This window comes from Bicyclus anynana, chromosome 16 (genome assembly GCF_947172395.1).
Source record: "Bicyclus anynana chromosome 16, ilBicAnyn1.1, whole genome shotgun sequence".
Classification (NCBI taxonomy): domain Eukaryota; kingdom Metazoa; phylum Arthropoda; class Insecta; order Lepidoptera; family Nymphalidae; genus Bicyclus; species Bicyclus anynana.
This window is the reverse complement of record NC_069098.1, coordinates 7,724,895-7,751,105: the sequence shown is the minus strand read 5'-3', so window position 1 is coordinate 7,751,105 and position 26,211 is coordinate 7,724,895. Positions and strand designations below refer to the sequence as shown.

The 26,211-nt window shown below is 41.6% G+C and overlaps 1 protein-coding gene and 1 non-coding gene across 2 annotated transcripts; both read right to left on the bottom strand.

Annotated features, from left to right (window-relative positions):
- Positions 1 to 2,418: 2,418 nt before the first annotated feature.
- Trnar-ccu (transfer RNA arginine (anticodon CCU)) lies at positions 2,419 to 2,491 on the bottom strand. The gene has a single exon. It is a non-coding gene; the product is annotated as a tRNA-Arg (tRNA).
- A 1,761-nt stretch (positions 2,492 to 4,252) lies between these two features.
- On the bottom strand, positions 4,253 to 25,877 carry LOC112053918 (vam6/Vps39-like protein). The gene is made up of 13 exons (XM_052886298.1): positions 25,549 to 25,877; positions 24,178 to 24,327; positions 23,593 to 23,720; positions 21,937 to 22,143; positions 21,426 to 21,612; positions 14,403 to 14,520; positions 13,211 to 13,337; positions 9,457 to 9,846; positions 8,650 to 8,872; positions 7,674 to 8,129; positions 6,986 to 7,215; positions 6,403 to 6,537; positions 4,253 to 5,205 (listed from the first exon to the last, which is right to left on the bottom strand). The coding sequence occupies exons 1-13, from the start codon at positions 25,616 to 25,618 to the stop codon at positions 5,050 to 5,052; spliced, it is 2,577 nt and encodes an 858-aa protein (XP_052742258.1). The 5' UTR covers positions 25,619 to 25,877; the 3' UTR covers positions 4,253 to 5,049.
- Between the last annotated feature and the right edge of the window lie 334 nt (positions 25,878 to 26,211).

The following is a 26,211-nucleotide window of genomic DNA, read 5'->3' as shown; positions in this document are numbered from 1 at the left end:
CGCGGCAACCGTTACCAAAAATAATCCATATAGCATGAATTAGTATTCACGCGCGATGGCTTAGCATGTTTCTTGTATAACTTTGGTGTTTCTTTACCAATTTTTATGATTCTTTTTTTATTGAATAGGTAATAATGTTAACTTTCTTATTAGGGATGAGTGATGAGTGTTATAAACATAAGAGTACACAAATATAATTAGAAAGCTCCGAACTGCTAAGCTATCGGGAGTTACACGTGTTATTGTGAGTCAACCATAAAAGATAGACATATATATGCTGTTGTGTTTTTATAGATAATTTTAAGGAAAACATTTCCGTCATACATGATTTCTATGTAGCTTTAACCATTAAGGCTGTACACGCGACGGAAGCTTAAAAAATCGAGTAACTTCTCCCGTTTTCTCAACATTTCTCTTCACTGCTCTGCTCCTATTGATCGTAGCGTAATGAAAAGTATACTATAACCTGCCCAGGAGTATGTTGAATAATTGTACCAAGTTTCGTTAAAATCCGTCCAGTAGTTTTTGTTTCTATAAAGAACATACAGACAGACAGACAGACAGACAGACAAAAATTTTACTGATTGCATTTTTGGCATCAGTATCGATCACTAATCACCCCCTGATAGTTATTTTGGAAATATGTTTCATGTACAGAATTGACCTCTCTACAGATTTATTATAAGTATAGATTAATGTAATATAGATACTTAGATACTAATTAAATTATTACATCAAAAGTAAAAAAAGATACCTAATATTAAAACTATATTTAAGAAATTAAATATCACGTGTCTCAATCGGTGAAGGAAAACATCGTGAGGAAACCTGCATACCAGAGAATTATCTTCATTCTCTGCGTGTGTGAAGTCTGCCAATCCGCATTGGGCCAGCGTGGTGGACTATTGACCTAACCCCTCTCATTCTGAGAGACTCGAGCTCAGCCGTGAGCCGAATATGGGTTGATGACGACGACGAATATTAAAACGAAAAAATGATTTTTGTTTATAAATCGTCGTTGACTCTCATTGAACTCATATTCGGCTCACTGTAGGTGTATTGCACGAGTCTTACTAAAGAATAAGAGTGGTTAGGCTAAGCTAAGAGTCCATCATGCTGACCCAATGCGGATTGGCAGACTTCACACAGTAGATAATAATTAAGAAAATTCTCAGGTATGCAGGTTTCCTCACGATAATGTTCCTTCATCGTATTTGACACGTAATATTCAACTATTTACTATTTATCTTTGACAATAACGTGTAACGTTAAAAAATTTGCAAAAGCAAGTACCTATAAACTCTGCATTGCCACCAAAAAAAATCTTGCGTTTCCTCAGACCAATAACCTTTGAACTTATATCGCACTCAAATTCACCAACAAAATTGCCTGTCGTTTTTTGAGGGGGACGAGGTAAACTCACATATAGAAAATATTTAAACCAATAAATATATATATACTCGGAGGCACAATTATCCGCCCACTTTAATATACTCGCGTCATTTTAAAGAGGGCGGATATTGTGCCTCTGAGTATATTTTGTGTTCTTTCACTACACACTACTTTTAAACAAATTTATGTGTATGGATTATAAAGGTATAAAAAAACAATGAAGTGTAAAATAATCAACATAATATATTACGTAGGTATTAAGTTTTTACATGCTTACTTTAAATTACATTAAGATAACGGAAAATCAATAATACATCCATTAAAATCATGTTTGATAAGTTATAAATACCTAATAACTAGACTACTGTGGGAGTGAAGAACATACAATTACATGCTAATGAAATATTTTCATTCTTTCAGTGGTTTTAATGACACAGTTAAGTTCTTCAAGCAATACCTAATTTAAAAGTTGGTTTCAGAGGGTGTTGGTTTCTTGAGATTTCAAGAAACTAAAACTAACTTAGTGTAAGCCCCAACAGCTCCAACGTGAAAAGCCTCCAGCAACACTGATAGATCATGGGTTCTATACCCACCCGTTTGACTCTTTTTTTTATTCTTTACAAGTTAGCCCTTGACTACAATCTCACCTGATGGTAAGTGATGATGCAGTCTAAGATGGAAGCGGGCTAACTTGTTAGGAGGAGGATGAAAATCCACACCCCTTTCGGTTTCTACACGGCATCGTACCGGAACGCTAAATCGCTTGGCGGTACGTCTTTTGCCAGTAGGGTGGTAACTAGCCACGGCTGGCGTATCTCTAACAATTTATGTTATAGACACGACAATAACAATAATATTTGAAATTAAAAAAAAATTAAAATAAATGAAAATACTGACTATAGAGTCACGACTCGATATGATTTAAAAATTGTCATATTCTAAAATAGAAACGAAAATACAGAGTATAGATGACATGCCATTTAATGTTTTTTAATACAAATTTGTAAAAAACATGCTATGTTGCAGTACCTCTGGTGGGACTCGAACCCACAATCCTCGGCTTAGGAGGCCGATGCCTTATCCATTGGGCCACAGAGGCGAGCGGCCGAGCGGCGCGAGAGACGGTTCACGTTCTACGCCGCGCGTCACCGTGACGTCACTCGCCTACGCAATTAGCGCTGATAAATTATTCATATATGTATGTTTTTATCGAGACAATCTGTTCATAATTTGTATCGATATATAATGGCATTCTTGTTTACCTACTACTAAATAGCACAATAAAATATTAAATAGCTATTTGTTCGCGAAATTAAATAAATAAATAAATAAAATAGCCTTTATTAATGAAGATTTTGTACATTTAAATTATGTCCCTAATCTCATTGTGCCTCATGGCAAAGGCCTCCTCCAGCTCCCGCCAGTGTTTCCTGTCCAGAGCTACTCTTCTCCAGAATGGGCCAGCTGTAAGTTTCAGCTCGTCTTCCCACCGTCTATGCTGCCGTCCCTTTTTCCGTCTCTCATTGCGAGGGCACCATTGTGTGACAAGGGTACTCCACTTTTCTTGAGGATCCCGAAGCATATGACCTGTCCATCTCCACTTAAGCTGGTCCATCCTGGTTAAAATGTCGGTAACTCTGGTAATTTTTCTTATATCAAGGCTTCTTATTCTGTCTCTCTTCTTTACTTCCACCATGCTACGCTCCATTGCCCTCTGGCATTTCTGAAATTAACTATATCTAATATAGCAAACGAATACTGGGATCAATTAGCCAAAGCCAGTAACAAATAACGTAACTTTCTATTGGTAAAATGTTTTTCAAAATCGGTTTAGTAGATCTAGAGTTTACCCCTACAGGCCTACAAAATACTTTTACCTGGAAGTTCAACACATTATGCTTGTGTACTTTTTGTAATAGAACGCAAGGAATAATGTTCAGTAACTTTACAGTGCGATGTCAGACTACACATAGATGGAGAGCTAGTTATGACAATAACTTCATTAAATACATACAAATAAAATTGAATTGTCTGTCTGTGATTTCAAAATAAGCTGTTTTTTATCTTGTATACATAAATAGGTACTTAACCTAATTATGTATACGACACTAAAACACAGTTTTGTTTCATTTGTGTATATCTGTGTGCCTGAGCATATTGATCTATATGTAACTGATAAATAATATTTTGAGTCTTGTTATAATCTGGAAAAACATCTGAAAGGAGATGGTCCATTTCAGGTCAACTCTTGTACCCCGTATCATTAAAATTTAAAAAATACAAGGATTATATTTAAATTTATTCAAGTGAATAAATCTAACTAAATAAAAAGAAATAAATAAAATAAAAACCCAAGTTTTTGAGTTATATCAAGATGGCGCTCATAGAGCAACTATGACATGACAATTGACAGCAAACGTCAAATCGATTAATGCATTGAAAACGTCATCTATCCGCCAACAATACCCTTGTAATGAAATATAATGAATAATAATAATAATAATGTTGCATTTCTTGGGAGATAATGAATATTATTTCATTAAAAGAATTAAAGTAAATTCGTAGATTTGTATAATCAAAAATAGTTAAAAAAAATACGGTACGGTACAATGACTGATCAGGTACAATGTCAGATACAGTTTTGGACCATCTCCTTAGTGTAACTATTCTCTATCTATATGACGGTTGCAATATATGATTTAGCTTTTAATTTAAAATATAGTGAATGTAATAGATATAACACGTAGATATAAATTATTCCTTGTTTAAATACACTATTATACACACAGTCATAATAATTTAATTACAATACATAAATTAAGGTTAATAGGTAAGCAGTCTTCGTAGAATAAAAAAAAAGTTGTTGATACATGAACTTTACTTATGAAATTACATTTTTATACATTTTTCTATTGATTGATATACATATTTATTATTTTACTTATTAAATACAGCGAATATCGTGAAGCATATTATTTATAACTAGCGGACCCGGTCAAGCTTCGCTTTGTCTTATTTGCACTTCTTCCCTATCCCTACTCTAACCCTACCCTACCCCTCCCTACCCCTACTTCTTCTGCTTGACTCTTAAACATTTGTATGAGAAAAAGAAAACGGTTGTTTTTATGGTTTTTCCGGAAATTATTCTAGTTTTTCTCACCTTTTAGACCTTCTCTATACCTCCACGAACATTTCAAGACCAAGATGAGATAAATCCGCTCAGCCGTTCTCGAGTCTTAGCGAGACTAACGAACAGCAATTCATTTTTGTATATATAGATTAGACTTAAGATATATTTAAACAGGAACTTAAATAAATACATAACCAGTGAGAAGATATTGTCTCTAAAAAGTATTATATCATTGAAATAAATAAGATTTTTTTTGTAAAATTCAAGGAATACGAAAAATACGGTCGTTATTGATTTGATGTTAATTTTTGTCCATTGTAATTTTTTACTACTTTTATTATGCCCGCTGTAATATTTTTGTAACTCTATGATAAATTTATCCTGATTGACAAATTTAACGGTTTCACTTTTGATAGATTACAAAATACTGAAAAATAGTACGTTAAATTGTAATCAGTATTTTCAGTTACGACGACAGATTATAATATCATATACATCAGTTAGCGACATATACATCAGTTCGCGGTTTACTTGTCGAGCCTACAAGAGTAGTGTACGATGTCACCGTTGGGGTATCGCACGAACGCGCTCTGGTTGCCGAAGCGCTTCTTGCACACCGGACATAGGTCGTAGTCGTGGATCACGATCTTCTGCGACTCGTGGTAATGCTTCAGTTCTTTGACCTGTCAACAACAATGATACTTAATTATTATTATTACTAGCGGACGCCCGCGACGTCGTCCACGTGGAATTCAGTTTATCGCAAATCCCGCGGGTGCCATGGATTTTTCCGGGATGAAAAGTAACCTATGTGTTAATCTATTTTCATTCCAAATTTCAGCAAAATCGCCGCAAAATTGACAAAGTTTCGTACAAACTTTCATCCTCTATTTTATCACCTTGGGGGTAGAATTGATCAAAATCCTTTCTTAGCGGATGCCTACGTCATAACATCTACCTGCATAGCAAATTTTAGCCCGATCCGTCCAGTGGTTTGGGCTGTGCGTGGATAGATCACTATGTCAGTCAGTCACCTTCGAGTTTTATATTTAGATTTAACTAGCGAACGCCCACGACTTCGTCTGATAACCTCCCTAAGGTTAACCCTTGGTAAACGATAAAGGTAAAGAATAGACACCATCATAATCATTCCATATTCAGCTCACTGTTGAGCACGAATAAGAATAAGAGCGGTCTCTCCTCTCAGAATAAGAGGGGTTAGGCTACTGTCGTCTGGCAAGTACTTTAATGACACTCCCATGATACGCGGGCGAAGGGGGGAAAAACTTCGCGGGTGTGAAATTCGTGTGCGGGGAAGTGGTGTATCCCGTCTCTCAACGGCTGTAATACTGTCGCAATTTTTTTTAAATTTTAATAGAGGAACGATCCGTTAAGATGATGATGAATTTTGCGTTAACATTTTACGCAGCGCGCCCAACGCAAGCCCTTAATAATATTTTTTTTCCGTTTTTACCACATTGGCATTTATATATTAAGATTTAGATGCTGTGATGCCCAATGCATAGCTTTAAGTAATGTGTTAAAAAACATTTACTTAGTCGAGGTTACTACAACATTGATGAGTTCCTTAAAGATATAAGGGCGTGGAGGCCATTGGATCAGCTTCCACCTTCATACAGGAAATAAAACTATAAGAAATTGTAATTGTTATCAATTGTAAATTATAATACTGTATGACTTTTTCAAAAGAGCAACTGTTGAGTTTCTTGCCGGTATCTTCTCAGCAGAACCTGCCTTCCGAACCGGTGGTAGAATCTTTACAAATAGTCAACTGACGTGTCAAAAGTGCTTGTAAATTGAGCCTACTTGGAATAAATGATTTTTGATTTGATTTAGATAATAAATGGCAATTTCAATACCTGTAAGTGTTCAGCATACAACAGACCCTTGAGAACTTGAGTCCGTCGCTTAAGAGTTAGTTGACTTTCCAGAGCGCTCTCCAGGAAGTACTTCAGCCGACCCAGCGGCACTCCATCTGGTAATACTGACAGTGCCTAAAATAGTACAAATAAGTGAATGAAAGTAAATAGAAATAGTATTAAAAGTACATCGATCTCCTAACAAAAAGTGGATGCACAATCAGCGACCAAAAAACGTCCCCAATCAATGAGTGCCAAACACAACTTCTTGCCACTCAATTCAAGTAGTCGCATTTGCAAATTCAACCTTAAACTCAATTCTTAAGGTTGAATTTGCTCTGAATTTGGAATTTTAATGAATATTGGACTGTATTTAAAGGTCTTTAGGTATAATTTTCTTTACCAACAATTCTAAAACTGTCAAAGCAAAATTGGCCAGTTTTTGAAATTGAATTGAAATTTTCAACATGATTGTGCGTCATTTTATTATAAGAGGTCAATGGCGGTATTAGGAGTGGGTACAACATAAGTCCAGCGGACAGAAATCATACCACAAGATTTCAAATAATAATGATATACAAACCTTCATTGGAGATATTTTATCTGCGTGTTTCTCCAGTATACTGAGAGCCGTTTCCATGTCCTGAACACTTGACTTCGGGTGTCTCGCTACGTTGGCCAGCGGGCCCGTTAGAGAATTGCTTTGCTCGGGGTTCATAAGGATTTTCATTAAAATCACGTACACATCGACGTTTTTGTCTTTAGATTTCTCGCTTACATTTTCACAGTATCGTAGGGCTCTTTCCACATCACCTATAATTTTATTGCACATTCTAATATACTTTGAACTTAATTTAAGTAGTTTTTTAATATCTAAATATCGTTTTAATTGCCAAAAATATTGGCGATCACACACGGCACAACAATTTAAGAAAGTTTCATCGTAATCGGAAAGACGGTTCAAGGATGCATAAAAAAAAAGATATATAAATGCTTTATTTATATAGAAATCGCTGTATGCAAGAAGATTAGTAAGACTAACAGTGGAATTCATAGACGTTGCAGGGTCACCCCCAGGGGACCATTCACCCACTGAGTGTCGAATTCTCAAACGCATAGAGGTAAAATTCGACACTCGGCGGGTAAACGATTCCCTGGGAGCGCCCCCACAACGTCTATTTCCCAACCCGATTTCCTCTGTAAGACTGTCTTTAAACAAGATATAGAGATTTTGCTGAGATTAATTTTTTGCTAAATAAGATTATACCCACCGAGAATCTGCACATAAATAGCTAGAGCTTGTTCATGAATACCAAGTTTTCCCAAAATTATCGCTCGCTCTTCAAATAACGTATCATTTGGAAAATGGAGGATCACTCTCTCCGGTGTATAGTATGACGAGGTTTCCAAAAATGCGACAAGTTTCGACTTAATGTGCTGTAATTCTTCTTCAGTAGCGTTAGCTTTCTTATCTGTTATCTTTTCTCTGTACATTTTGATCAAAGCGTCGTGGAAAAATTGATTTGTATCGTTCCAAGTGTGGATGACATGTTCTAGATATGGGATAACTAGAGATTCGTGTTCCCTCAATAGAAAGTCTAGAACTTTCGGTCGAGGCAGATTCTCCACTGCGACTATGTCCTCTGTGAATATTTTCAATCCCTCTTCGGGATAGTCTTTTAGTATCCAATCTGAATATTTGAATATCAGGTTGATATGTTCTGAACCTGAAAATCATTAGAAATTTGGATTAGACGCATTTTTTATTTAATAATTTTCATTTGTACAAGAATAAGTAAAAACCTCCGAATAGGTAAAAGCCTGTGCTAGAAATTCTATACCTGGTTTGAATTATTAGAATTAAGTCCGGCCCTTTCTATTGGGCTATGATGAGTTCTGAATTAGAAACGACCTTCCTCCATTGCGAGTAGGTTCCCTAAAAATCTCCTGGACAAACATAACATTAATGTTAGTTATTAATGGTTAATAATAGTTTGGCCAAGAAATTTTTGGGAAAACTACTCGCAACATATTTTTAACGATAGTTAATTAGATTTCAGAACACTTGTCATCCATTAAAAAGATGGGTGAAGGTTGATTCTAATACGGATCTTCGACAGTTAGACAACTATAAATAGAGATTTTTTGGTCTGGTACATAATGATGAGGCCGCTGTGCTTGCCTTGACTTGACAGTCCCTTAACCATGGATATGTTGAGGGTATTTACTGAGGGCTTTGCTGCTTACCAAGATGCTGCAGATAATGTTTGGTCCTGTGATAGCCCTTCAAGCTGGAGTCGGGCTGCTTGGCCTGCTCCCACAGCAGCTGCAGCGCCTTGCTGTGCTGGCCCTTGGTCTGGTACAGGATGATGAGCTCGCTGTGCTTGCCGTGCTGCAGCAGGGTGCGCTCCGCCTCGTCCAGTCGGCAGTTGTTCAAACGCAGCAGCGCCGCTATGGGGGCATCGTTGGTCTGTAGAGAGACGAATATCTTAGCATTCCTTGGATTCACCGTGCAGGTGCCGGGTCCATCGCGTGGTAGAGAGAAGAACTCCAAGCAGTTAAGGAATTCCTTGACGATCGATCAACACTCCCCTTCTCTACTCGTGTTGTTCTCCATGCTTAGCCAAATTTGGTAAGATCCTATTGGAGCTTATGTTGGAGAAAATCGTAAAAATCTTACTTACTAAAGTTAAGATAACCTATTGACGTTATTCCTTACACCTGTGGGACTACGATTCGCGCCACGACATATCTCGTGAAGAGGAATAGACGAAATGTCAACCAATGGCGGCGGAGTAGTCCCAGGCCCATGTTTTTTATCCCGACGCAACGAAAGAGATGGCGTTAGTTCTAGATGCACTACTTTCGATTGACCTTTGTCTATTTCTCTTCACGAAATATGTATTTTGGTCACTGGGAGCGAACCGGATATATCGTTTTCTCTTTCTTTGCGATGGGACAAAAATGAGACCGATATTTTCGATCCACCGATATTGGTCGGCTTATTACTATCCCTAGTACTAAGCCCACAAATAACAATTTAAGCTTATTTACCTGTAAATAGCACTTAAGCAATGTTGTGTCAATCAATTCCAACTGCTGGGTAACATTCCTCTGGCCGGTCGACTCGCCTTGACTCGTGCTCTCTTCCGTTGGCTTTACTCCAATCGTCCTTCTCAGTGCTAACAGATATTCTATCAGTGCATTCAAAGCGCTTTCTTGATCTTTCTTTTTTGAATCAGATTCTGTGCTCTTTTTATTACTATCAGCCGGTTTGTCTAGTTCTGGGAAGAGTTTGATGACGTCAGCTGGATCTGTGTTAAGCTTTATAAACTCTTTCATTGACTGCGAGTACTGTTTGTTCTCGAACAGATCGAGGGCAAAGAGCATTTGAATCGAATGCACGGTCTGCTTTTTCTCTTCGACAGAACTGTCCGACAAATTCTGTGAAATAATGAAGGCATTATTTTGTATTTATGCAGAGAATTTTCAGCCAAGATTGTGTTGTAACTAATTTATTTTTTTTGCACACCAGATAGAATAAATGATATATATGAACAATATAATGTAAAATCAGCAAAAACTTAACTTTTCAAAATGTTTTAATTGTAATAAAATAAACAGAAATATATAAAAAAACTTGGATGGGAGGCGCTACGAGTATCTCATCGCCCCATCACGGCGAGGTTTTTTTCTATTTTTCTGTTCAGTTTATAATTATTATTTATAATACAGTATTATTGCTTTTGTAAAAGAGAGATGCAGCTTTTGTAAAAGATTGTAAATCTAGAGTTCTCGACGATCAATGTCCTTCGAGAATAAAGTCATACATTCGTCTTGCCACCGGTTTCCCGTGGTGTGTCCGCAATAAGGGCCTCTATAGAGACCTCTATCTCCCCCAATCACCGATTCACCCTAACTAAAGTGGTTACACTGTTACATGCTCGACTCTAACACTTCTTACAGGACGCCCTAAGAATGTTCTTTACAATCCAGACGATGACGTACCACGTCCCGATAACTTACCACATTCGAACGTCAAGGGGGGTTTTGCCCACCCTAGATTCTGTGCTACCGATATGGAATTCTATTATGATACTAATAATAGACGATGTCGGGGGGCAGGCACATCCTAGGAAATAATCCTAGATACGGCAACGCCGAACGTGGGTTCCTACAACGGTCACAAAAGCGATAAAAGAAACTGCTATGCGCGAGTTATGCCGCGGGCAAAATAAATGCAATGTTTATACTTACTTTTATTAAGAGGGTCATTGTGTCTTTACGTTTTTTACTGTGAACTCTGGGCAAAGGCATGGTTTTTCACGAATTTACCTTTTAACACACTTTTTAAATAATAATTTAGCCTTTTATACTTCAATTTATAGTATGCTTTATAAGTCTACCTACTAAATTACCTACGTAATAATCAAGAACCCGCATTAGAAGGTACAACTGGGTAGTTTGCTGTTATAACTGTACTTACTTACATTAAGAAGTCTGATAATTTCGGCTTGCCGTTTCTTTATTTTGGTAGAAAACATTTTTTTATTTTAGATTTAAACACAAAACTTGTCGATTAATAAATAATTCAATACAGTATGCTTCCTCAGCGCGGGATTTGATTAAAATAACTAGCTTGCCTAATCAACAGTTAATTAACTACATAAAACATTGTTATTTCTAATTACATACTGTGTGCATTAATCTAATCAGCCCCTGTAGCCAAGTGACAAATCGATTCTCTTTCTACAATCGCAAACGCAACGTTGATAGTTCCCGTGCTCGTAGGAATACGGTGATATAATATATATAGCACTCAGTGACACTATTGCTTCCCAACAGTAAAAGATTTATGAATATTATTTATACGAGTACATTCCACGATAAAAACGCGAGGTTGTTGAAAAAAGAAAAAGAACTAGAAAGAGGGTAGATCGATTCTGCCCCTAACAGCTCATGTCAGCTTCGTTTGACCACGATCCATGCAACTGGGTCGAAATATCGACTTTAAAAAATCTTGTCGTTTTATCGTGGTATGTACTCGTTTAAATTACCTTAATGAAAAATCACGACGATAAGTTTAAAATAAAAGATTTTTTCAAATAGGTTTTGTAGTTGTTCGCTTTGAACAGAAAGACAAGTTGTTTGTGTTTGGTATCTTATAAATAACTATTAGCACTTAATAAATCAGTTGTCCTACAAATGTATGTAGTTTAAAATAATTTGGCAACTATTAACTTTTTATAATATTGTTTTGTTTTCCTCAGAGTGGAATATAAGTAGGTACCGTTTAAACAGCATTACTGGTTTTGCTAATTTTTTTTCAAACAAATTCGGGTTATGTAAATTATCTCACTATTGGCTTAATGGTTTAGTAAAGGTTTTCACTTAACACAAATAAATAATAATCACAAATGCACTAATACAATAGTATGTCACAAAGTATTATGTTTAATTGAAATCAAAATACCGAAGAGACGCGGACAATAAATAATTTATTGAATCATACAGGAAAATCATAAGGATATAATAGGTTTAACGTTTTATTTTTATATAAACTTCTAACATTTACCTAAACAAATAACACCAACAATATTAATTGATTTTTATTGTTTAAATAGTATAAAAATAATAATAAGTTTATATATAAATTAAAATAATCCAATGTAATTATAGATTCTGTGATAATTTTAAAATATCTATATCAAACTGTTTATGGTGTTGAGGGTATAGATTTTACAAAATATGCAAGTAAGTTTTATTTTTTTAATTTATTCACCCCGGTGAATTTGACTTTGAAATTATTAGTTTGATAATTACTTTGACGTTAATTCCTTTAGTGACATCAAGTAACATCGTGACGTCACAAAATGTACTACAGTGTTTATGACATTTGGAAAAATTGATAAAATACATAATTTCTAAATAGGGATAATGACAGTTTTTTTTTAATTGAGTATTTTATTAGTACAGCAACGTTGTAAAAGTAGCAGGGTATCTGCGATCATTACTTTCGGAGCTGTAGGGATTTAAAGGTTCACATTTGCGGCGCTGCCAAGAATTAATGACGTCCTAGATTCGCTGATCGTCAGATTTGTATGGGCGTTCAAACAAAATTACAAATATCTTTGTTATTTGTGAGTTTGTTTATAGTCCATTTATTGAAATGTAATTAATTAATAAATCTAAAAATGTATGAATTTTTATCTAATTACGATAAAAGAATTTTACAAGTCCTACCTAAGTACCTAGTCATCATCCCCACTGAGTTTTCTATAAAATCCTTAATTTTATTAATTAATATCAATAAATTTCAGACCCTTATTCCATGTACTATACGAAATTAATATTGTTTTTATATTAAACTAGCGGATGCCCGCGACTTCGTCCGCGTGAAACTCGATGTAAACTTTCAACTACCCCTACCCTACCCCTACCCTACCTCTACCCTACTCCTACCCTACCCTACCCCTACCCTACCCCTACCCCGTTTTCTAATTATTATTAATATGAACTTTATACAATAACAATAAAGCTCAAATTGACTACGTTTTAGTTACAAATCATTTGTATGGGAAAAAGGAAAGGGCTATTTTTAGGGTTTTTCCAGCAATAATTCTAATTTTTCTCGCCGTAAAAACCATCCTTGAACTTCAACGAACACTTTAAAAAAAGATTTGGCCAAATTGGTCCAGGCATTGTTGAGTTATGCGCTTACCAACACATTTTGCGATTCATTTTTATATTATAGATTTGATATGAGTCAACAACCCTATTATAAACTGTAGTTGTTAACGAAAGTTACCGTCAAGTCAATAGCAATTTGGAACTGCTTATCCTTGAGCAGTTGCTGCCTCTGCTTGGTGATGTCGACGGAGCTGAGGCACCATACCTGTCCCACTGACGACACGAATATCAGACCACGCTTACACCTACAAACAAACATATACATCTATTATTAATACATATAAATTATATATATAATTAGCCTATAGCCTTCCTCGATATATGGGCTATCTACTCAGACTAAATACATAAGGACTAGTATCACACCCAAATTCACGAACAAAATTTTCTGCCATTTTCTAAGGAAAACGAGCTTAGATTTCATACATATCTTATACTAAACTAGCAGTTTTTGTTCGTTTTTTACACCATTGTAGTACCACCACCATTTTTTGTGTAGTTAACAAAAAGGTATTTTAACCGACGGACACGATTGAAAACTATGAAACATCGATTCTATAGAGACAATGTGTATAATCGCATAAGATCGTTGATCATATACTTTGACAGAAAAATAATGTCTTGCGAGGCAGGTCTTTATCTAATTAATCTGAAGCTATCTAACACTGAAAGAATTTTTCAAATAGCCCAGTAGTTCCAGAGATTAGCGCGTTCAATCAAACAAACAAACAAACAAACTCTTCAGCTTTATAATATTAGTATAGATAAACATCATTAACATAATTAGGAGACTCGTGCTCAACAGTGAGCAAAACATGGGTTTTGTTTGGTTCACTGTTGACGAGTCTCTTCTCAGAAAGAGAGGGGTTAGGCCAAAAGTCCACCACGCTGGCCCAATGAGGATTGGTAGACATAGAGAATTAAGAGAATTCTCAGGTATGCAGGTTTCCTCACAATGTTTTTCCCTTCACCATTTAAGACACTTGATATTTAATTTCATGACAGCTTATACTGGATATTATTTCAATTCCACTTATTTTTGCTGTTTTGAACACTTTTACTGTGTTGTCTATGTTTAATTTAACAAGGGAGTAAAACAAAAACATAATTTATCTAAATAATGCGGGTTCCTAAAATTCTGAAAATTATTTTCTAAACAGCAATTTGTATCTTCTATCCATAAAAAAATTAAATTATATTAATAATTTAATTTTTTTATGGACAGAAGATTTTGGGTCATGTCCATTCAATTTTGCTGTATTTGTTGACCTTTAGACCATTATACTCATAGTAGTAATTTGTCATATTACCTATACATCAGTCTTGCTTTATTGAGATCAGGTAGTGTCTGTATGAACAGTGATGGCTCCACAGTCTGAACTATAACTTGGTCTTGTAAGAGACCTAACACAAATGGTTCATCCCATACTGAAACACAATAAATCTTACTGTTATTATTTTGTTATTATTTATAGTATATAGGATTATTTTAACATACTCATCATTCACAACCCATGTTTGGGTCATTGTTGAGCACAAGTCGCCTCTCAAACTGAGAGGGGTTAGGCTAATAGTTCACACACGCAGAGAAATAAGAAAATTCTCTGGTATGAGACATGTGACTTTTAATTTTTTTAAATACACTCAACTGAAAAGTTCAAGGTGCTTTCCTCCGGCTCCGGAATCGGAGGCAGAGGACATATCTACTGGGCTATCACGTCCTCAGGTAATTAAGTAGTAAGCTTAGGACAGATCCGACGTAAGATAGCAAGGTAGGAAAACGAATACTAACAAACATTTTTATAAATAAACTAGCAGACCCAGTCAAGCTTCGTTTTGACATAAGTGCACTTATTCTCTACGACGATACGATCGGGTCTTCCACGGTAACCCCCACGGGTCACGGGGTAACAGTGATCGGGGCGTTGGCCCCTCTCTGTGATGCTCGACGCCGCCTGCAACGACAGGCGGGGCGCTGGGTGGGACCTGTTTAGGTCCGTGGTGTCAACACCGGGTTTTTCAGATCCGGTGCTATCTTGCCGCATCGCGATCGAGCTCGCAGGTATCGCGGGCGATCTGCGGAACTGTGGCAGAGTGGTAAATCCTGGTGGTGCTACACCCACTGCTCAGCGAGGTCGAGCTCGCCGGAGAAACTCCGGCAAGCGCCCGTCAGCCAGCAGTGAGGAAGTGGTCATGTCCGGGGGGGGGGGGGGGTTCAGGAGATCAGGTCTCGTGGCAGTCCTCGTGCGTCCGGCGGACGTCGATGGTATGGCGCGATACCTCGCAGGTGCTGGGATCGCGCTCCGTCAGCGCGCGCGAACATTGAGATGCTCAGGCGGCGAATGTGGTCGTCCAGGCTCTCTATGTTCAGATCTCTGGAGATGACCTGGTTCCGTACGTAGCGTGGGGCGGCGGTAATTGTGCGCAGCGACAGTGACTGCTGCGCTCGTAGCGATTTGCGGCCCGACTCGCAGACCAGCGCGTACCACGCTGGGGCCGCGTATGTAAGGCGCGTGCGGATGTATGCTTTGTAGATACCCAGCTTCGCACGGAGAGGCAGCTGAGACGCTAGCACAGGGCGCAAGAGGCTCCGTGCGGCTCGCGTCTGCGTGACCACATTTTTCACGTGGTGTCGCATGGAGAGATTCCTGTCTATGGTCACTCCGAGGTATTTAGCCGTCGGGGACCATTCGACAGTCTCATCCATTAGTGACACCGGGGGCGGTAGGTGGGATCGCCCTATGTAGATCGCCTGGGTTTTCGCCACGTTGACCTTGAGTCTCCAGGTCTCTAGCCAGTGGGGAAGTGCGTCCAGTGCGCGCTGCATTTTGATCGCCGCGTGTCGGCCCGACAGCGATGTGGTTATAAACGCGGCGTCGTCGGCGTACAGCGCAAGCATGGCGCCGTTCGCAACTGGGATGTCGTCCGTATATCTGCTGTAGCAGACGGGCGACAGGCAGCTTCCCTGGGGCACACCGGCACGTATGGGCCGTTCCGTGGACAAGGCGTCTTCAACCGCCACTTGAAAACGTCTGTCCAGTAGAAAGGTGTTCACAGTCTTAACTACTCGACGAGGAGTAGTAGACGTGGACAACTTGTACACTAGGCCGGTGTGCCAGACGCGATCGAACGCTTTTTCCATATCGAGGAATACTGCGATGGAGTGCTCTCGCTTGTTGTGGGCGGCAGCGAGGTGATGCAGTACCCTCGTCACTTGGAGTGTCGTAGAGTGTTCGGCACGGAATCCGAACTGTTCGTCGCGTGGTTGTAGATGGGGCATGATGTGCAGCAGGAGCAGTTTTTCGAAGACTTTTGAGGTGGTCGATAGCAATGTGATAGGGCGGTAACTCCCAGGCTGCAAAATGTTCTTCCCTTGCTTGGGGATAAGGATGACTCGGCCGAGTTTCCACGCTGAGGGGAAGTACCCGGTGCGGAGAATTCCATTGAAGAGCTGCGTCAGTGTCGCAATTGCTTGCCGGGGGAGGTGACGCAGGGCCTCGTTGGGGACTCGATCGGGGCCGGGTGCTTTGCGGAGTTTGGTTCGTCGAATCATCCTTTGGACTTGTCCAGGGGAGAACACGACGGGGTCTTCGGTCGGAGCTATTGGTGCCTCGAAGTATGTCTTTATGTGTCGCTCGATGGTGTCGTCATGCTGCACATCAGTGGTCGGATTCGGTTGGAACTGCTTCTCGAGGTAGTCCGCGAATATCTCAGCTCGGTCCTCGGCGCGGTAACGTGGGGTACCGTCACTGGCCAGGAGGGGCCTAGTCGGAGCGCGTGTTCCTGAGAGGCGGCGACAGAGGCGGTGGATGCCGGACCAATCGTCGCTGGCTCGCTCGATGGTCACGTACCAAGATTCGGTCGCGTCGGTTTCGAGCGCTTCCGAAATTTTGGCCGCCAGAGCGTTGAGCTGTGACCTCATGATAGGGCATCGCCGGGTTTGCCATTTCCTGCGCAGTTTCCTTTTCTCTTCTATCAACGCCTGCAGACAGGGGCGGAGTTGGGGAGGCCTGCGGGTGGACGCAGCGTCGAGTCTGGACTCTTGTAGCGCGTGGGACATACTCGCGCTGAATTGAGACGCGAGTCGGTCAACGTCTTCGGGTGTCTCCACTTTGAAGTATGGCGAGTGCTCTGCCATGTGAGTGGCAAATATGCGCCAATCCTGGCGTTGTTTGGGAGAAGGTCGTGTCGTCGTCATGGGCTTACTCAGTAGCGTTAAGAGGACGGTTTGGTGGTCGGAGAAGAGGTGGTCGTCCATGACGTCTAACGTTGGCGTGGCCGTGAGGCCGCGGACGACAGCTAGGTCGATGACGTCTGGAGTGTGGGCAGCGCAGTAAGGGTAGTGCGTCGGAACCTCTGGTCCTAGCACTTCGTAGCCATTGCGGTCTGCATCGTCTAGGAGGCGTCTGCCATCCGGACACACGATATTGGAGTTCCACGCTGTGTGTTTCGCGTTGAAGTCCCCAGCTATGATGGTTGGCAGTGGCGAGTCCAGCAGATTGTGGACATCAGCGACCGCAAGTCGATCCTGCGGAGACTTGTAGTAAGCGAACACACGGATGGGTTGGCGATCAACGCAGACTTCCACGCCCAGGGCGTACGACGTCTGCAATCGTGGTGCTGGCAGCATTTGGTGGATGACGGACCGTCGGACTAGGACTGCTAATCCCCGGTAAGCAATCCCATTCGGTGAGATGCGGTCCTCCCGGTAGACAAAGTATCCGGGAACCTTCAACTTGTTCACCGGTTTGAGGTGGGTCTCATTTATAAGGCCGATGTCCACTCGACGCTGTGAGAGCAGGTTTTTGAAGAGACGGGTCTTGGCTGGTGAGAGCCCGTCGGCGTTCCAGAATGCAATGCGGAGTTCAGCCAGTGTAGCGGCAGATTTCCGCAATGCATTCCAGGAGTAGCGGGACGGGATCACGCTGCTCCTGTATCGCCATCAGCACTTGGTTGAGACTGTTGATGACTACGGCAAATCTTGGGTCCATGTAGCCGCTGTCCGGTTGAGATGCCGGCTGCGGCGCCACTCGCTTCGCCTTCGTCCCCCCTTCGGGGGCAGCGATCACGGTGGGCTTAGACTGGGCCGGCGGCGCTGTGGTACGTCTGCCGGCGGGCTGCGTGGATGTTATTGTCGGCGCCTCAGATGACATCTGTGGGGCCTCTTCTTGGCGCGTTTGGGTGCGCTTACCGCGCTTGCGGCGACGCTTACCTCCCGGCGGTTGTCTTGGTTGATTGGCTGCAGCCATGAGTGAGCCGGGAGCGTCTACCTCCGTTGAAACAGTAGGGACAGCGAATGTGGTAGCGCGTGTTGCTGTAGCTGTAGCTGTAGTGCGCGCCACAGTGCCCGCTCGGCGGTTGCGGGTCTCTTTTCGAAATACTGGGCACGCGGAGTTATTTGCCGTGTGTGCCCCGCCGCAGTTGGCACAGGTCGGGGGCTCTTCCCTGGGACGTTGGCAGTCCCTGGCGGGGTGATTTTCGCCACAGCGCACACAGGCAATAGGCCTGTGGCAGTTGTGCGAGGAGTGGCGGAACTGTTGGCAGCGGTGGCATTGCGCAGGTCCTTTGCGCCCGCGCCACGACTCAATCTTGATTCCTGGCATACAGAGTAGCTCGCACACCTCATAGATGCCAGGGATGAGGCCCGGTGTGCGCTGTAGTTGCGCGAACATTAGGCATCCCGGTCTGCCCGGGCGGGCTGGGATCGACCGCACGTACTCCGGAGTGTACCCGAGCTCGCGCAGCTCCTGTTCTACCATTGCCGGTTCCGTGTTCGCTGGCAGGCCGCGTATTGCCACTTTAACGCTGCGTTCTGCTGGCAACGAATAGCAGAACCACGAGATTCCCAGTGCACTTTCCAGCTGCCCTAAGTAGTGTTGGATGGTACGGAACTCCTGGTCTGACCGCGGTAGAAAGCGGACGCCCTTGCCAAAGGGGCGTCCGTTCGGGGTGTGTCCAAGTAGCCTTTTCAACTCCCGGAAGTGTGTTGGCCAGTCTGGTAGCACCTCCACTATGAGAGGCGGGTATCTGCTTGACGGCCTCGGCATCTGTGTTTGTGCTTGAGTGGCTCCTCCGGCAGTTGAGCCCGGAGTGGTGGCATTCACAGTGGATGTAGGTGGAGCGGTAGCCGGGCTAGTTGAGTGCCCGACGGGTGGCGCGGCACTCATTGAGGCGGCAGTCGAAGGTGGCGTATGCACTGTTCGTGCGTAGGTGGGAGCTGCCTGTCCCGACTCCCTAGGTGAACTTGGAGAGACGGATGGCATGCTCCTTTTTTGGGCCCTCTGGGGCGGAGATGGGAAGCGGCCCACAGGGATGTGCGACTGGGCCACTGGATATCTAGGAGACTGCGTCGGTAGTGTTGGCAGTGGTCCCTGAGCCACCGGTGACGTCTCCATTGCAACGTCCATGGCTTCAGTGGTACCTATCCGATGGGGTGTACGTTCACCGGCTGGCGCAGCAAGCTGCGCCAGCATGGCGTGAACAGGCATCGTCGGCGGCACAGCATACGAATGCGTGGTTAATGGCGGTTGCCATGACGTAGACGGTGTAGCGTGCGTAGGCGCAGCGTACATGTACACAGCGTGAGCGGGCCCGGCGTGTGTGGGCTCGGCGTGTGTGACTCCGACGTGCGTGGCATGCGCGGGTGCGGCAAGTGTGTGCCCCACGTAAATGGGCGCAGTGAGTGGCACTGCGGGCGGCGCGGCGTGAGCTGGCCCGGCATGAGCGGACTCAGCGTAAGTGAGCGCGGCGGGCGCGAGCGTTGCAAATGGCGCGGCGAGCGGTGCGGCGTGAGCGGGCCCGGCGCGCGCGGGCTCAGTGTGAGCGAGCGCGGTGAGCGCGGGCGTTGCAAGTGGCGCGGCGAGCGGCGCGGCGTGAGCGGGCCCGGCGCGCGCGGGCTCAGTGTGAGCGAGCGCGGTGAGCGCGGGCGTTGCAAGTGGCGCGGCGAGCGGCGCGGCGTGAGCGGACCCGGCGCGCGCGGGCTCAGTGTGAGCGAGCGCGGTGAGCGCGGGCGTTGCAAGTGGCGCGGCGAGCGGCGCGGCGTGAGCGGGCCCGGCGCGCGCGGGCTCAGTGTGAGCGAGCGCGGTGAGCGCGGGCGTTGAAAGTGGCGCGGCGAGCGGCGCGGCGTGAGCGGGCCCGGCGCGCGCGGGCTCAGTGTGAGCGAGCGCGGTGAGCGCGGGCGTTGCAAGTGGCGCGGCGAGCGGCGCGGCGTGAGCGGGCCCGGCGTGAGTGTGAGCGAGCTCGGCCACTGCGGGTTGGCGCGAGGTATGAGCGCGCGTTGGTACAGCGCGTCTTGGTTTAGGAGCCAGAGTTGGTGATAGGATGGGCGGGCTCGTAGCGAACACGGTATCGCCAGCACCCTCGGAAGGGCTCGCAGTAGCTGGTGCGGACCTTGCTGATCTCTTATCCGAATCGGCCAATGTTTTAGAACAGCCCGGCTCGGGCTTGTCCAGGCCGGCCTCGGTGGTGATTTCGCGCGGGTAGTCGCGCCGGCGACGTGAAGTTTGCACTGGCTGCGGCCGGGTTGCGCGGCGCTGTTGTCCGGGGTGGGTAGGAGGCGGTGGCATGGTTATTTGCTACGCGCGATAATAAAATAGAATAGGTACGCGGGTAGGTACGCGGTCGCGGTACGGTGACGGCCTGCCGTTAGGCGCGGTCCATACGGAGGTACCGGCACACTCATTCACGTACCGGCCCGGCCCCGGGGGATGCCGCTGGTGGCAGACCGGGGCAGGAACCAGACGAAACGGTGTGTTGATCCGGCAACCCACGTTGGTTGCAGTAGCTTTCGACAAATAGGCAGTCAATTAAATATATAATTTCGAAAACTACGCGGACTCAAACGCCGGAGCACTACGACGGACACGTCTGCTCGCGACGGCGGCCGAGCGCGTGTCCAGTGTCACGACACGACACTTATTCTCTATCCCTACTCTACCCTTCTATACCTCTACTCCTACCCTACCCTACCCCTACCCTACCCCTGCCCTACCCCTGCCCTACCCCTACCCTACCCCTGCCGTACCCCTACCCTACCCCTAACTTCCCCTGCCCTACCCATACCCTACCCTACCCCTGCCCTACCCCTACCCTACCCTTACCCTACCCCTACCGCTTGACTCTTAAACGTTTGTATGGGAAATAGAAAAGGGCAGTTTTTAGGGTTTTCCCGGAAATTATGATTTTTTCTCACCTTTTAAACCTTCCCTATACCTCCACGAACATTTCAAGACCAAGATAAGATAAATCCCTAAGCCGTTCTTGAGTTTTAGCGAGACTAACGAACAGCAATTCATTTTTATATATATAGATATAATTAAAAATGTTTTCTTTACCCACAGCTATTGGTGCTTCCCTCCACTTGACAGTCTTCATAGACTCAATTTCTTTACCTTCCTTTACTAATACAGAAGTGTTATCTCTGCCCAATAGAAATGATGTTTCCGAATATTTTGCTATCGTAGGCTCTAATGATTTTGAGCTACTTGTGGGAAATAATTCTTTGGGATCTCTTGTTGATAGCTGCAAAGTTACAATTACACTAAATTATAAGCCATCTGAACTAAATATTTACAACATTAAATATTTATCCTATCTATGCATGTGAAACGTGGTCTCTCAAGGTCACATAAGTAAATAAATTCACAGTGGTCAAGAGGAAAGTGCTCCGCAAAGTATTTGACCCACTATTAAGTAAAGATAGAATTTATAGCCACAGAATGAACTACGAATTGGAAAATACAGTAAAAGGCGAACAATAGTGAGACATTGTAAAGCCCAAAGTCTTCAATGGCACATAGGGTACATAGAGTATCCCAAATACTTGAGGGCTTTGTTTATACTAACATCAAACATAGTGTATTCTCCTTTGAATCCAACACACAGGTACTGCTGACCCCAAGCCATCACTTTTGGCACATCCGGTATGGAAAATTCAAAGTACAGGTCCTTTTTGAATTCACCATTCTTTCCATAATATAATTGTAGTTTTCTTCTTACAGCAACACAGAGCTGAACTAAGGAATTTGATTCGCCAGTTATTGAGGTAGCTGACTGAAAGAAAATAAAAGGAATTATTAATAGATTTTATTTTTTAAAAAGACCCCACCCGCGCGGTTTCACCCGCGTGGTTTGGTTCGTGGTGGTGGTGGTAGAAGGATAATATATAACCTATAACCCTCCTCGATAAATGGGCTATCTAACACAGAAAGAATTTTTCAAATTGGACCAGTAGTTCCTGAGATTATTCATTGTGCAAGTGCACATCCAAGCAAACAAACAAACTCTTCAGTTTTATTATTATTAATTATTGGTGTTAATAATTATATTATTAAATACATAGCTATTAGGTATCATTGTATTTCATTCTTTTTCATAAATCATCATTTCTGACACTACTGGTAGTCACAGTCCAGTATTATTAATCTAATATATAAAATTCTCGTGTCGCGGTGTTCGACATTGAACTCCTCCGAAACGGCTCGACCGATTTTGATGAAATTTTTTGTGCATATTTAGTAAGTCTGAGAATCGGCCAACATCTATTTTTCAAACCCCTAAATGTTAAGGGTAGTCCACCCCTAAATTTTTTTTTTATTTTTTAGGCAAAACTTTTTGTTTTTATTTTTTTATGACACAGCATACAAAAATACATACAACCCTAAATTTTCACCCCTCAACGATCAACCCTTATATTTTATTTGTTAATTAAAAACTATACATACAAATGATTTGTAACTAAAACATAGTCAATTTGAGCTTTATTGTTATTGTATAAAGTTCATATTAATAATAATTAGAAAACGGGGTAGGGGTAGGGTAGGGGTAGGGTAGGGTAGGGGTAGGGTAGGGTAGGAGTAGGGTAGAGGTAGGGTAGGGGTAGGGTAGGGGTAGGGTAGGGGTAGGGTAGGGTAGGGGTAGGGTAGGGATATGGTAGGGGTAGGGTAGGGGTAGGGTAGGGGTAGGGTAGGGGTAGGGTAGGGGTAGGGTAGGGGTAGGGTAGGGGTAGGGTAGGGGTAGGGTAGGGGTAGGGTAGGGGTAGGGTAGGGCAGGGTAGGGGCAGGGTAGGGGCAGGGTAGGGGCAGGGTAGGGGTAGGGTAGGGGTAGGGTAGGGGTAGGGTAGCGGTAGTTGAAAGTTTACATCGAGTTTCACGCGGACGAAGTCGCGGGCATCCGCTAGTTTCTTTATAACTTTCTTTTTAAATTCATTTAGGTTGGTTTTGTAGTTTTTTCATATCATCTGCCTCTGTACGCAAACATTGGTCATAGTAGTCATTTATTAAAAATCCTCAATAGATCAACGGTAAGAGTGATCAAACTCATCACTGAGAGGTGGTGGTTCTACCCACTCCTAATACAGTCTTTTCCTACTAGTTAGAGGGAAATGGAAATATTGGTCATATTTAAAAGATATGGCAGATATTCTATATAAAAAAAATATGTATATTTAACAAAGAAACTCATCCTTTCAATACTATAAATAGAAGGTACAATATGTCATACCTTGTTGTTCAAAGCAAACAATGAAGCCCCTTTTGTTTCATGGAATGTCTTGATCAATGGAAAATTAACTCCGTTTGTGTCATATGTTGATAGAATATTGTCAGTGAGGCACAGAAGCAAATGGTCTTCTACAACACAATAACAATTTATGAGACGAAGAAGTAACATTCAAGGTTAATTTATTTCAAGTTGGCCTATTTTGCAAACACTTTTGATACATCAATTTTATACTGTCTTGTATTACCATAAGATTCAATTCAAATAGTCAAATCTAAATGTGTAGATATTAACAGCTAGTTTTTATATTTTCATAATATGAAAACATAAAATGAAAAATCTGTTAATAAAAGTAAATCAAGTTCACATTTGGGTTGTTAATATTTTGGATTCTAACAACCCGATGATTGTATTGTATTGTTTCTACTTTCAGCAAAAACCAAGAACTGAGAAATTTATTGTAATGTATCAAAAATTTTATCTAATTTTTAAATGTACATTTTTACTACAACAGATATTTATTCATTATTATTATTATTATTATTATTATTAGTAAAAATGTATTAGATAATATATTAAGTAGTTCACCTGGTATCACTTCTATTTGCTGAATAGGTTTCTTACTGAAATTTTTGCAGTAGCGGAACAATTGCAATTCATATTTCTGATTGCCATTGTTAGTTGACAAAGAGTACATCAACAAATGGCCTTGTCTGGTACCCAATAATAAGTTTCCATCTAAAATAAAATAAATTAATTAAACATTTAATTAAGCAGACCTCAGTTGCACAAGTTTCTAATTATCCAGATTGCCATATAGAATAACTACTTGTAAATGTTGCAACCTACTAGCAGATGCCACACAGTTTCACACATGTAGTTCCTGCTTCTAAGGAAATATGAGGATTAAATATAGAAATATAAGAATTATTCAATTTGGTCCAGTTTCAGAGGCCTTTCAATGCTAAAAAACAAAGAATCAAATCTTTCCTCTTTGTAATGTTAGTAAAGAAGAGATTTTCAAAAAAGTAGATAGATCTGCTAAGCAGTACAATTTTTTATATTACAATTTTCAGGTATTATAATTTAGATTATTTTTTATTTTATTATTACTCCTCAATCAATCAATCAACCAATCATTTATTTGCATAAATAAATTCTCTTCATATAACATGCTTCAAATAAAATTCATATCTATTAGACAGGTACAATAATTTAATAAAAGCTGAAAGATTTTTAGTCCAAACTCAGAAGCCTTTTAAAATTCAACATCAAAGATCTCTGGCAAAGGGTTGCTAGCCAAATACTAGCAACTAAGGACATAATAGTATAGAATAAAAAAAATATGTTTTTTTGTATATTATTTGAACATTTTGGAGTTAGATATCCGACCTTTAATCCCAGCTGATTTTACAAACACTTTTAAATGCCCTCGCGGGGCTGCTCTTTATAGTTAAATAGCCCGTGGAGCAATGTTGTACCAGTTGTACTCAAGGCTTGCACTTGACTACAATTAGGCCCGATGGAAAGAATTAATGTGGTCTAAGTTGGAGCATGTTTGCATAATTGGGGAATGGTAGGAGCATGAGCTCACAAATTTCAGCTTTAATACAATGACAAAGTGCTAGTTATGACAAGCTGTTACACCAATTGGCGTGCACAAACTAATTAACTAGGGTAGGTACACACAAGTTGGATAACTCCTTCTCCAATACATTAACAAAATATCTTCAACACAGGTTTGTAATAAATACTCAGGGTAGGCAGTGCATGTTTGCCTCTATGAAGTGTAATGTACCTATTAGTTCTATATTATGAATTTGACTGATTTTAAATAACCATACAGGAGGTATGATTGCCAGTGCACATAACAAAGGATCAGAATACTGATTGAGAAGGACTATAGACAAGAATGTTATTGTTACTGTAAGATTTGATATTATTGTTTTTAATACTTACCATACGCAGCGATTGCCTCTATTTGTACAGTGGCGTTCAATAAGTGAGATACTTCGTAAGCTTCGTGCATGACTACTTAGGATAATAACAATCATTAAATATTAGAATGCGGTGTAATTTGTTCCAAATCAATATAGGTATCTAACTTTTAGGCTTTAATGGTAAAAAGATGTGAATATGTATGTAGAGAAATGTAAGTTAATACTGAAAACATGTAATTTTACGTTTAGATTGAAATATTTATCAATAATTATTCGCAATCACTGAAATTCAAAACTTCAAAAGTTAAAAACATTGAAAAATTATGAAAACGAAAAGTGATAGTGAAAACCAATCATGACACTGACAGTTTATTTGACACTGACATACTTGCTGACAAGTGACGGCCTGGTTTTTTTTAAACCTTCTTGGCTTTGAGATTTAGGCCTATTGATATAAAAAAAAGAAAAGAAAAGAACATAAAAAAAAGAAAGCCTGACAGTAAGTGAGATATAAACATAGAAACTCATAATAGGATAAAGTTAAAATCATATTCTAAGGCTAAAGCACACGTATCGCCTCAGAAAGGGATCGTCACCGCCTCGCTGTCAACAAGGCGTCGCGTCGCGGTCGTCTACTATTATGCGACACCGCGCTTAGGCCTAGTTCGGACTGCTTTAGTAT

Coding starts and splice junctions, on each gene's coding strand:
- LOC112053918 (XM_052886298.1), bottom strand. CDS start 25,618: ATGCACGAAGCTTACGAAGTATCTCACTTATTGAACGCCACTGTACAA. Junction 9,847..13,210: donor AAATTGCTATTGACTTGACG/GTAACTTTCGTT, acceptor ATTATTTCACAG/AATTTGTCGGACAGTTCTGT. Junction 5,206..6,402: donor TGTATGCTGAACACTTACAG/GTATTGAAATTG, acceptor TGTTGTTGACAG/GTCAAAGAACTGAAGCATTA.